The 13408-nt window shown below is 39.5% G+C and overlaps 1 protein-coding gene across 1 annotated transcript; it reads right to left on the bottom strand.

Annotated features, from left to right (window-relative positions):
* Nucleotides 1-88: 88 nt before the first annotated feature.
* On the bottom strand, nt 89-12158 carry nudt4a (nudix (nucleoside diphosphate linked moiety X)-type motif 4a). Its single transcript, XM_068723817.1, has 5 exons — nt 11765-12158; nt 6843-6953; nt 4400-4444; nt 4006-4093; nt 89-1801 (listed from the first exon to the last, which is right to left on the bottom strand). Exons 1-5 carry the CDS (start codon nt 11861-11863, stop codon nt 1575-1577), a joined length of 570 nt encoding a protein of 189 aa, XP_068579918.1. The 5' UTR covers nt 11864-12158; the 3' UTR covers nt 89-1574.
* Nucleotides 12159-13408: the final 1250 nt, after the last annotated feature.

Raw genomic sequence — 13408 nt, 5'->3', positions numbered from 1 at the left:
AGGACACACAGCCTGGCTATATTCAAGATTATAAAATAAGTGTTGTCATAGTTCTACTGCACTGATTAAAACAATATCGCTATGGGGATGATCAATAAACGTTTTTTTATTTATTTAAAGGTTTTATATACAACACCATGGCACACTGCAGAACATTTCCAGTCACAAAAACAAAAAATAGAAAAAAAAGGATTTATCATGAATATCAAGAAGAGCCAATGATATTCAATAAACTGAATTTATAACATTCGTCGCACTGACAAAAGAAGTCTGGCACACTGACTATGACTTCCGGTCATAGTTTCCTGTTCATGATGGGAGGGAGTTTTTCCCTTTGAAACATAAATAAATAAATGTAATCAATGCAAACTAAATACTGTACATGAAATTGTAACAATTCCTTCAACATCCAATTGTTTAACTTTAACCACAGCCAAGAAAAATAGGGGCTGCTTTCGACATTGTGTGTAAGTGCAGATTGTACTGCTTCCAGTTAGGGCTGCTGGGTGTAAAATGTCTAGTAGAAACTAAACACAATTTACTATTGTTTGTGAAGGCACTTAGAAGACTCAGACTAAAGCACATTGTAATTCTCTGGTAAAACAAAAGGCCTTTCAGCCCAAACATTGACATAATTATAGTGTCTTCTGCAGATATGTATTAGTTCTTGTATGAACTTTGGCACATTTGCTAGTTTTGAATTTGCTGACTGCAACTCCATTCCATTATACAGCAGCTGATATTTATCTAACTACCAATACACTGTTCTTTGTTCAATTTAACAGTCAGCCTGACAACATTAACTATATATACAAACAAAAGGATGCTTGAAGAAGAATTTAAGTCTCCATTTCAGTGTGGTGGCTGGTATAAAGCCTAATCTTTATGACAGCGTTACACTGTTACTAGTGATTAGAGATAACACTGTGTATGTACTTGTAAACTGGTAATTATAGAAGGAGCAATGTTGTTCACACTTGTCGTATCAAACCAGACTTTGCCCTCAGCTCTCTTTGGGCGAAATACCTCACAAGACTTGAGTCAGGTGACATTAGGTTTTGCTGCCCAAAAGTGTCCAAACAATTCACACAAAAAATGAATTGTAAAAAGTGACTCATTCACATGTAACCGCTCCTCTTCAAAAACATCTTGAAGAGGGGAATTATTTGGCTCTGAGTCACTGTGGGGGTATGACTTCCTCTAAGAGCAAACACTTCCCAAGAAACAACCCAAATACTTGTGTGCACTGCTAGTCAAATATTCTGCATTAAGGCTAAACAAGACCTACACTGCAGAAGCAGCTCACTGAGAAAATCCATCAAAAGCTGAATGTTTTTAAAGGAAACATTTGCTCCATTAGCTGTTGAGATTTGTTAAAAAATATACGTATAAAATCTTAAAGATACTTGGAAAACATGTTGGCACTTCCTAAAAATGAGTTTCAAATCAACCTAAAGGAAGTCCATACTGTACATATTAAGAGGCTGCTTTAGTAATGCAATCAATGCAGAAGTCTTTTCCAGATGTCCATCGCGTTGTCCTCTCAAAAGAAGTGCTTGCTGCTGGTGGTGGTCCTATCTGTTGGCTAGATCTGAGCCCTGTGTGGAGCAAACAACATAGTGAGGCGTGTTGTTGTCTGTCACTTGGGAGCTCGGGGTGTTGCCATTAGTCGGGCTACACACAGGACCACAGGGGGGGTTACAGGTGCTTGTGAGCCTGTGTAGGTACTCTGCATGGACAGGCTTGTGGCTCTGCAGCACCCTGATGGCTTCGTCAACTTTGAACCACTTCCTCTTCCTTCCTGCGAAAACATTCAAGAGAGGACAGAGACTGATCATCAGATGTTTGGTGTTGCGCTCAATGAGCCTTTATCAACAACCATGGATTATACTGAACGTTGTTGGTATTGAACCTGAGACCATGTGGTTTTGAGTCTGTCAGAATTTCAGCTTTGGGAAAAAATAATTGTTGGATGTGGCCTTCCCTATTCAGATGTTGGAAAGGTGTGGTAAGAGGGATTTCAGAGGCTGTTCGACGATCGAACAAGCATTCTGTTTCAAGCTTATTGACCCTTTTTAACTACACAATGAATACACAATGGATGATAATATATAGATAACAATAATCTGAACTGCCATCATTCATATTTTTCACTTCAGTGTTCTTAATTAGCTTTAGAGTTTAAGCTTGAGAAAATATATGCAAGAAACCAGAAGTAATCCTTTACTACGGTTATATATTTTTATTTCTTACTGACAAATTTACACATTAGTATGTCTCAAGTTAACTTGTTAGTCATCAATTTGTGGTTGATGCATTCCTACCTGAAGTCTGTTCAGGTAGGAACTTTTCTTTGAAATGAATGAGGTCATTTTTCGTTCCAGTTTGCAATTTCCTTGGTAATTTCTGCCAAATCCCTGTTATTTATGAATTCCTCAGCATGGCACCCTTTCATACCAACATTTTCAGAGTTTTCTTCTAAGATGAGTTTTTCTCCTTTGCCCTCCCATATTTTTTTCTCCTTCTCGATCTGTTACTCTCACTCATTCAGTTTAGCATAAATGTAGCATGATTTGTTAACCGTAAGTAATTCTAATAACACTGACATTCTCCACTAAAACTCTTTAGCAGTGTTACCGAGCGGTGAGTAAGATTGCTCAAAAGGCGAAATATTGCGAAACCACAATAGTATACAACACGCTCAAGAATAAACTGTTCAGCACATGTTTCAACACTAGTCAGAGTGGAAATGGACATTCCTGACCTGCTTCAGTTGGTGTTTATGAAGCCCTCATGTCACAAAACCTTCCTAAGAAAAGCACCTTCCATAAAAACAATGTGTCCCGTAAACCGTCAGCTGGGAGTTATTAATAATCCAAACCCATAATTTCCTCCAATTCTATTCCAAACAGCATTTCGGTACAGGTATTCTATTATTATCATTATTATTATTATTATCATGTTGAAGTACACTGGCCTTTCAGTAGAGGAGGAGAGTGAATTAGACCGGGGAAGAAAAGTAAGGAGGGGGCTGTGGTGAGTGACGAGAACAACAAACATTCCTCCCCCATGTGAACAGACTCAACTCTTTGTTGGTGAAGGGAGTAAATTATCACAACTACTTTTTTCCAGACTAGCAATAGATTAGCAATAGTTACCTTTTGAGTTACTAGGTTCCAATAAAAGCATTCGATTTGAAATACGAAACATATTAATAACAAGACGGGCAACTTTATTTTTCAATTTTATGGGGCAAAAGTAAGCAATGAAGGAAAGGATATATATTTTTGGGCTGATGATCATTTTCATAATCAATTTTATTTGAACTGCAAAATGTCTGAAATACTGAAAAATGCTAAAGCCCAGGGTGGCATCTTTAGATATATTGTTTTATCCAACCAGCAGTCCGGAATCTTTAAGTTCAGTTGACTATCAAATAAAAAGAAGAAGAGCACAAACTCCTCAGCATTGAGAAACTAGAACCAGAGAATGTTTTATCCTGGAAAATGACTTAACGATTAATGGATTATCAAAATAGTTGCAGATTAACTTTCTGTCGTTCAACTAATCACTTAGTTTCTTATTATTATCTCCCATATGACGCCTCCTGATGTTTTAGGAGAACGTTGTCGATAAAATGGGATAAAATATCAATAATGCTGAGTAGTGGTAGTTAATTTAGGAAGACAAATTGGTTCTGTAGGACTGTAACACTGTAGATCGGGTGGTTTGACTTCCTGGATAAGTATGTGTCCCAGTTTCTCAGTATACAAAGTGATGACTGGAGACCTCGTCTTTCTCAACCGTCATTTAACTGAGTCGGAAAAACTTCTGTATGCCATTATGATTATGCACAGAAGTATTATGATCTGTGTAATGATATTTGCCTGAAAGACCAAAATGTATGGGTTTGATAACCTCAATCAACGTAATTTAGTTTCAATAAACCCCTGGAACTAAACTAATTTGTTGCAGAAGTTGTTTTTTTCCTACGTCGAGACATACCAATTTTGACAGAGTCCTCCCAGTCTTCCAGTGTTTCCGTCACTGTGAGGGTGAAGACGTACGTCCTGTGCTTTCTGTCTTTATTGTGCTGCAAAGGTTTAGACGAAGACACTTCTTCACATCACTGCAATAAACTGTGTAAATGCAATGCAAACTAAGCTTTCATATACAACAAAAGACACAATGTTAACACAGTTCTCAGTTTCTTTAAAGCCTCTGCATGAACAAAAAAACCTTAACACAATGGCACAAAAGCAGTACGCCTCCCTACATAGGCATCTTAGGCATGATAGTAGGGTTACCAGCTAAGCTGAAGACTTGAATCAGTGTAATATCGTGAGTTGTATGCCATGTGAGAATATATTATAATTCCCCATGAGTTTGACAAGCTTACCTCAAAAATCCCGAGTAGTCTGCCAAGTTTTCCCTTCACACCCGCCTGTTCAAGCATGAAGAAAAAGAATCAGGAGTCATTCAACATACTGTCGATACTGAACACTACAGTCGATTTTTTTCACAAAGTCGGACGAACAAACCTTTCACTGTGCGATATTTTCTTGTGACATGTGACCTGGTGTTATGAACAGCTAGTCTCTGTTGTGATTTGTAAGCACATTCTCAGTTGATCATTTGTTCCATATAGGAGAGGTAACCCTGTGGTGCGGTACCATGGCATCGCCGCAAGCTCCTGAGGCAGCGTATAGCAGAGGTGACCAGCTAGACCTAAACATGGTCTGACGACGAGGCAGGTGGACTTAACACAAGAACAGCACACGAGTCAAGATCCAGTTCTGTTTGTGTGACAAATTTACTTTTAAAAAGCCCATGGCCACTCACTTTATCCTAGGTTTCCAACCTGGTGGACGGGAAACGATGATTAGTGGGGTATAAATTAAGATCAGCTTTATAAAATGATGTATAACTTCCCGTCTGGATACTGGACCTAACTTTTTCACAAGCAAAAACTAGATTTGGAAGAGCCATATTAGAGTGTTTCAACGGAGCTAGGCTGCTTCAGGAGCAGTCAGCAGATACTGATGGCATGTATAATCAACTTTTAAAAACAATAAATTAATTCATAAAATTAAAAATATATCTCTGTGTTGCTGGCTGAGAGACACGTAAGGCACTCCAGGAGCTCCTGGCTTTGTTCAGCCTTTGCTGTGTGGCATAATTCAGATCAACTAGGACGTCTCGAACCCACAACAGACAGAGACCATTGCTGCCAATTCCACAATGCATACCGATTGTATACAGTATATCTCCTACTTGACTTTATATAATATTGTTTTTGGAGTAAATATACAAGACATTCTCATACATTAAACTTAACAAATATATTTTAACTACTTTTTTGCATGTTTTCCGAGATCTTTCTGGAGCAGTTTAACCACAATTTGCAATTTATTTTAATTTTGTGCAGCTGCAAGCAGCTCCTCAATTTCCATGTTCATAGCTTTGTGGTCAAATGGTCCACATCAACAACACACTCAAAAATCAAGCTTGTTTTTCAGTATGCATGCTTTTGACTTTTGTCCTTTTTTCAGTGGGAACACATTACATACTCAAAAGAGTTGATGGAGTACAATTGAGACACAGCTATTGTCTATACTAATGGACAAAAAAACTAAAAAGGTTGTATAAGTAGTATATTTTCCTGCACTTTTGTCAGAATGTTATCTTTGCTTTGTTATAGTGATCATACAAAAAAAAAAAGATATAGCAATTGAATTTGAAAATCTTGCGATAGTATGGACAAATCTCACACGAGCGGGTGTTGAACATGACGTTTTGAATTGTTAGCCTGCCACAGTAGTTGGTTTGCAGCTCATCTATATTCAGGTACATGTCTGGTCTGGGAGGCAGAGGATATGGGTAACTGGAAACCCTTCCCAAATGTCACTGCCATACTTCAAAACTGTCAGCACACTTCTATCCAAGGCAGAGGCTCTCAGGGCACTGCACTCCAACTACCAGCAGCACCCACTGAACAAGCCACAGAACAATTGACTGGCAATGAATGTATCATTGCCAAATACTTATATCCCTCAGTATTGGCTACAGTATTTAGACTATAACTTTCAAAAATTGTTGCTATACTCACTCAATGTTTATGATAACGATCATGGGTATTTGTGCTTCTAGCCTGTCAAAATGAATTGAATACAAACATAAATCATTTTCAGAGTGTGCAATTAAAGCATTTTTGCTAGTGTTATGTAAGGTTACAGGGTCATACCAAACACATTTATATCTTAACCTGCTTTAAGTTTTTTATCAACTTTAACATCACACAATTCATGTTTCTTACTGATGCATTCAAGTGCTTATGGGAAGTTCAAACAAGTTCTGAGTTTTGGGGAGATTATGAAAACATGAAATTAGCTGGTTCACAATGTCCTTTTTCACAATATCCATATTTATTACTTATCTTCTACTTTAATTTTATGACAACATGGCTCGTGAAAGCAGAGCTGTGGATCAGCTGACTCTCATTACTCACATATTGGAAATTCCCAAAACCAGTTGAGCTCACCAACAGACAGTCGTTCTTTCACCTGCATCATCCTGCAGCTTTGACACAAGCTTTGATACATTAGCAAGTTCTGAGTCAAGGTGTTTGTGGCTCCCTGGGATAGAGAATCATCTAAATACATTCAGTATGCTGTGGAAAACGGTCAGCAGTAATGTCAAGTGTATGCAAACTTTAGTTAAACATGCAAAATCACCACTATAGACATTTGATGATGTTGCTGGTTGCCTTAAAGTAGTGCCAAAGAACAGTTACATGATGTTTGTGCCTGTTTTCTTCTTTTTTTCCCCATGGATGAGCTTACCTCTTCGTAGACCTCCCTGGCGGCGGCCCCACAGGCCTCCTCCTCGGGCTCCATTCCTCCTCCTGGCACGATCCATTGGTCTGGATGGCGACTGCTGCTCACCAGTAGCACCTGCCAAGGAGAAAGGCCCTCGTCAGGTCCCTGCTGCCGAATTCAGGGTGCCAAAAACACGCCAACGGCATGCCCATGTTTAGAGTCCGTCACCACTATAGGTGTCTGGTGGCGGCAGGATGTGTATTAAACATTTCACATGTCATTCACTTCATTTACTTATTGCAAGATGAGCATGGTGTGGATTGGGCTGCTGAGCATGTCACACTATTTGCCACATAACTAGAATAAGTGAGAGTAACAGGCGGTGGATGTTTCCGAATTAAAAGCGTGAACAGATACACAAGAAAAACACATGCAGACACCTTTAGATTGACTTTTGCTGTGTGTATGTGTATCACTTTCCCAACACTGAAACTCACTTTACCTGCCTGAGACATTATGTGACCACAGGAGGACACAATAAAAGACATTTTAGGTGATTTATGTATATAACACTAAACAATTAAATAGTATGATGATCAACAACCTAAAAATAGAATACAGTGGGACAGTCCTTGACCAAAGACATTCATCGCCTTACACTAACACATTTTGTCGACTAATTGATATTGATTTGTAAAACTGAGTTTGTCCACAAAAAATGACACAAAAGCACCACTTTAAATATTCCGTTCACCAGAGATGTTAGTTAGTAGACATTAGTTTCTTGGACACAAGTCATTCAGCATGACAAAAGCATTAAGAACGACTAGTTGACTAAAGAGATCTTAGTCGACTAAAAGGGGGGGAGGCCTTGAATACAGTAGGAATTAAAATAATAAACTCTCCAAAACAGTCCCACAAGTAACATTGCAGTGACCCATTTCAGCCATCATTTGCTTATCAAATATTAAACAAACGATAACGCGAGGCGCTGTAAAACGTGACAAAAAGAGCTGACAAATCTGCAGTCAAATCTGAAATAATCAAACCAAAGCGACACACTATGTTTAACTGACCTCAAACAAATGCAGTTTGGTCTTTTTTGAGCATGGTGCCCCTCAAGAGATGCAGTCACTTGACCTTAAACCCTATTCTGGCATCACACTGACCCACATCAAGTTCACGTGTGAATAGTTCCCGAATCCTTTTGGACACGTGACACGTAAGTAATAGCTCTCCTGACAGCGAAGATTGATGAAAAACAAGCAGCTTACACACTTCATGTTATACTATAGGTGAACACGACTGTCCCAGCAGAGGTTTCCCAACGTTAAGATGTGTCTGCATTCCTTCTGAGATCCGATAGTGGAAGCATGGCAGATTTGTGAAGAGCACTAATGAGAACATCTTCGCTGCTGTCAGAGGTGGACTGTATTGCCCAGAAATGACTGTGATGAGTGAAACTTCCCGCTGTGTGACTTGGCTTGGCTGTAACTCAACTCTGTTGCCAGGTCAGGAGGAAGATAAAACCAAGAAATCTCAGGACTCTTACTGTTTGTTTAGCTTATTCAGTCACCAACCCCATTATTAATAAGCACACTTATAAAACTACGACTTCAAATAAACAAAGAGCTCCTGTTTTCCTGCTTTGGATCAGTGATGTAATTGCTTAAATGCATGTTGGGTGTTTCTGTTCTTGCGTAACCTATTCTTAACACAGGCAACTCTGTCAATATTTATGTATGGATAACAGGCGAAGTTAGAAGGTACGAGTGATTCTGCTGTCATGTGATATCGCAGTCAGGGAACTGAATCTGCAGTTCGATTTTTACCTCACTGGTTCACAACCCTACTCTTTATGAAGCCATCTTAAATAAGCAACACATTAACATTACGATTAGAAAATTATTATGGCCAATTTAATAAAAAATGAAAAAAATAGATGCCAAAAAGCATGCATGAGGCATTCCTTCCACTTCCTACCTTGTATCCTTACTTTAAAAGTAATGAAGCAGAACTTTGCGTAGTGAATTTCTATAATAAAAGTACCCCCCCCCCCCCCTAAAAGTTTCATGTTTTGTTGCCCCACAACATTTAGTCAAAGCAGATTGAAGTTGGCTTTTTTTGACAATAATGTCAAAGCAAAAAATCAGACCGCTACAAAGTGATCTAACCCAATTACAAAAATATAGGCACTGTACTCATTTTGTTCAATGTCAAATAGGAGTGTTGTGCCGTATGTGGCATTGATGAGGTGTGAAGAGTTTGCTACGTGACGGCTGATGATGAGGTGGTAAACTAATCGCTGCGGAGGTCGAGAGCAGTCTCATTTGGATCTCTGCCCTGCAAAAAGCCCCGCAGATAGTGCAGGGCCCTGGGGGCTTCAGAGACACTGGTAGCTGTCTCACTGACACAAATCTACACAACACACACACATGCATGCGCAATTTCACACAAACGCCATGTGAAACACGTAGGCACTTCCACCTAAGCAGCTATACACAAACACACACACACACACACACACACACACACACACACAGCCAAAAGGCTTTCAAAAACCACTAGATCAGCAGTCGCCTTTCTGTATGAAAACAAGCGAGCTTAGCAGAGGAGGTTAATGACCCCAACAGGCACACACCTCAGTGAGAGGGAGGAGGGAGGAGGAGCTTTGACTGTACAGACCCACATCAGTTTTAAGGTGATCAACACCTGATCACAATCCAGCTAAGACACTGATGACAGATGTTATACTCATACTAAGCTAAATGAATGAGGTGTCAACATTTCAAAAACCAATGTAGCTCTATTTCTTTCAGATTACTATTATTTCTGGTGGAGTGACACAGATGATTGGCCTAATATGAACTTCTGTACAGTAAAATGCAAATGTAAAATCAATTTAGGATTCTTCATTGTTGTTAACTGACTTTCAGCGGAAACATACTGTGATGACATGAACATGCTGGCTGACTGCTGCTTGTTTTCCAAATGAATTATTCTGAGCAGATTGTAAAAATAAAAATAAAATAGCTATTTGCGTTCTTATTTTACTTTATTGAGGGTGAAGGATTTTGTCTTATGGAATGCATAAAACTGTGACTATTTGTATGTGAGTTTAACTAACTTTGTGAATTTTTTTTCTTCAGGATTAATAAAGTTCTATCTTATTTTACATATATTTTTTATATTAATAATATACAGATTTTCACCATATTGCCAAGCCAAAATACCAAAATGTGATTATATTTTTGTACTAGAGTGCATTTTACTATAAGACCACTGATTAATTGGAGACATGTTTCTTATTTACAGCATAATTACTAACAATACTTTATATGTCAGTTACAGCAACTATGATGATGTACGGACTACAAGATTTTTTTCTGAGTACTCCTGTCTAGTATTTTATCTGTAGGCCTGTTGCTGTCCTTCAGGACTCCAACTGAAATGTTGAGGAAGTGACTGTACACCCGGCATGCAGCCTGGATGGATAGTTCACCACATTAAGTGTGTCATATTGCAATCAAAGCGCAGATGGTGAGAATGAAGGACGAGATCAGCATGGCATGTGACGTGAGACCATTTCATCATCCTCCAGTGCAATCAGTAATAATCAAAGTGACTTTTAGCATATCTCAGCACTCTGTTCCAGACACGTAGGACAGAGAGAGTGAGAGAGTGAGAGTGATGGGGAAGAGGAGAGGGTGGGAGCACGAGGAGCAGGAAAGCAAATCTGTCAGGGGACAGAAAGGGCTTGCACCTTGTTTCTATAAATTGCAGCTGATAGGTCACTTGGTGTTTAGCACACAGTGTAACGCTCAACCATCCAACCAGCCCCCTACGACCCCACTCCCCCTATCACATGTGGTCCTGAGATGAGCCGCCGTCACTGGGCAAACACGACCACACAACCCCCACCCCTAATGTATAACTTCCACCATATTAATGGAGTCTTAATTACTGCCACAACTAAAAAATAAGAAAAATTTCAGCAGCATCAAATTAAAATAATGTATGTTTTAGAAAATGACTGCACTCCTTACATGCTATTTTGTAAGACTTCAAGTTCCTCTTGAGCCACATTAGTTGGCAGGATGCATTTGACATTAATATTTAAGGTATCATGTCACATTTGGTGATCGACTGTAGAATCACCCTTCTTTGGTTTAAAGGTAAGCAGATAGGATAAGTCCTGTATATGCTAATTTTGCTGTATGACACCTAATTTAACACCGGCTACATAATAATTGATGAGACAATTGTTGCAGCACTCCATTGCGATCACACTACAGTTAAATTAAAAAAAGAAATGCAGCAGCAGCAGAGTGCAGGAGCTGCATGGTGCCTCAGCAGAGGATCAGTGATCACAATGACTGTTGATACGGAAATGACCCTGTACAACAACCACATCAGCTGATGCCAGTGCAAGTTAGAAAACAAACACCACCTAGTGCATGAATGTAGATGCAATATTTGAAAAATAAAGTGTATTTAAAGGCTGAAGGTGCACATTGAAGAAGTGAATAACCAAATACATTCTTGGCGATGCAGCACTGTCAATGACAGCACCTCATACCAGCACAGCTTGCGCTGTCAGGACACAATGGGGATGCATTGTCTTTATGAATTATGACTTATCTGGATCTCCTCCAAGACAGGAAATGAAAATGATGGGTCTCCTGCTGAGAGCCGGTTACAAAAAGTGCCAGCTTGTAAGACCCCTTGTTTTTTCCATAGGTCAAATATTTTGGATTTCAGCCAAGGTATGTTCACCTCTGCCCAGCACGTCAATTAAAGACAAAGACGTGACTCTCGCACACAATAAAATACTGCGTTATGTGGTCACGTCTGGGTACTGTATGATAGACAGGAACACTTCAGTGGTAAAATGGAGACTTTGTTAATTATAAAGCCTGTTATGCCCACTGCAAACAGTCTCTTACCTCGTCCTCTTTTTCGTTTTTAAAACACAAACACGCCGCTCTTCTCTTGAACCCCTCGCCATCGTAAGTCCTGGTCTGGTTGGGCTTAAACTTCATCATTTATGTTCCCAATCGTCGAATGTCCGACTTTTTTTGGGGGGGTGGGGGGGTGGTAGTGGAAGCGCAAATCTGGATTCAACCAGACGCTGAAGAAAGTGGCTGTCCGAGAGAGCAAGAGCAGCGAATCTCCCGAAATATGCTCCCAACTTTTAAAGCGTCTTCAGATAGTCCCAGTTCTGAAGCGTGCACTCGGTTCATTCATTCCGGGGCAATGTCAGAGCGCTTCTGGTCGTATTTTGTAGGCTACCGACCATGGTGATTTAGTGCCGCTGTCAACACGCATGATTCAACAAACTCGCTCCCATCTGTGGTCGGAGGTGCTACCAGCTGACCTGAGAGCTGCGCAACAAGCTGCCTGTCAGCTCCCACGTTACACCGAGTTTCATGTTCATCATTAACAAGACAATAAGCTAAACGTGGATGAAGGGTCTTACAGCTGCCAGTTCCATGCGGCCGGGTTTTTTTAGCACTAATAATCATCAAAAACGCCGCGTGCGTGAGTGATGCTGCTGCTGCTTTCAAGTGCGCCTCAACCTTAAACTGAGATATTTTTAAGCTAATTTGAGTGAGAAACTGAAAAAATATAGCCGTTTTAAACCAACAGATTGTGAGTTTTATTTCAGAAAGCATTCTTTAAAAATATCACAACAAACACACTGTAGGCTCCTATCCTCCCACTTTTTAATCTCCCTCATTTTTATATCCTGTTGAATAGAGAAATAGCATTATTTTTAAAGGAGGAGTGAGTGGGTGGAAGGGGGTCATTCATGTTCACAAAAAAGGCAACATACACTCTAACACACACACACACACACACATATATATACATACATATATACACACACACACACACACACACACACACATACATACACACTCATACATAGATACATATACACACACACACACACACACACACACACACACACACACACACACACACACATACACACATACATATACACATACACACACACACACATACATACATACATACATACATACATATGCACACACACACACATACATACATACACACATATATACATACATATACACACACACTCATACATAGATACATACACACACACACACACACACACACACACACACACACACACATACATACATACACAGATATATACATACACACACACACATACATACACACATACACACACACACACACACATTCATACATACATACATACACATATACACACACACACACACACACACACACACATACATACATGCATACACACACACACACACACATACATATATACACACATATACATACATACACACATACAATACATACATACATAAACCACAACTTTAACCCCTTGCAGTACATTTGCATCACTTTACCAGTCGCAATTGGATTCGAGTGAATACTAAACTTCACTGAACATGGCAGTGCTGTTCTCTGCACTTTAAAGTCAGGGTCAAATAAACAAAACAACGTTCAGTTCAGTGAGGCAGCCTGGTGGTAACATTCTCTGGTTGTTTACAGCGGCATTCCTCTTGTAGTGAAACTTG

This window comes from Cebidichthys violaceus, unplaced genomic scaffold (assembly GCF_023349555.1).
Source record: "Cebidichthys violaceus isolate CVI_PGR_0920_01 unplaced genomic scaffold, fCebVio1.0.p SCAF_3, whole genome shotgun sequence".
In the NCBI taxonomy this organism is placed as follows: Eukaryota; Metazoa; Chordata; class Actinopteri; order Perciformes; family Stichaeidae; genus Cebidichthys; species Cebidichthys violaceus.
The sequence above is the reverse complement of the archived record's forward strand: the minus strand, read 5'-3'. Positions and strand labels throughout refer to the sequence as shown.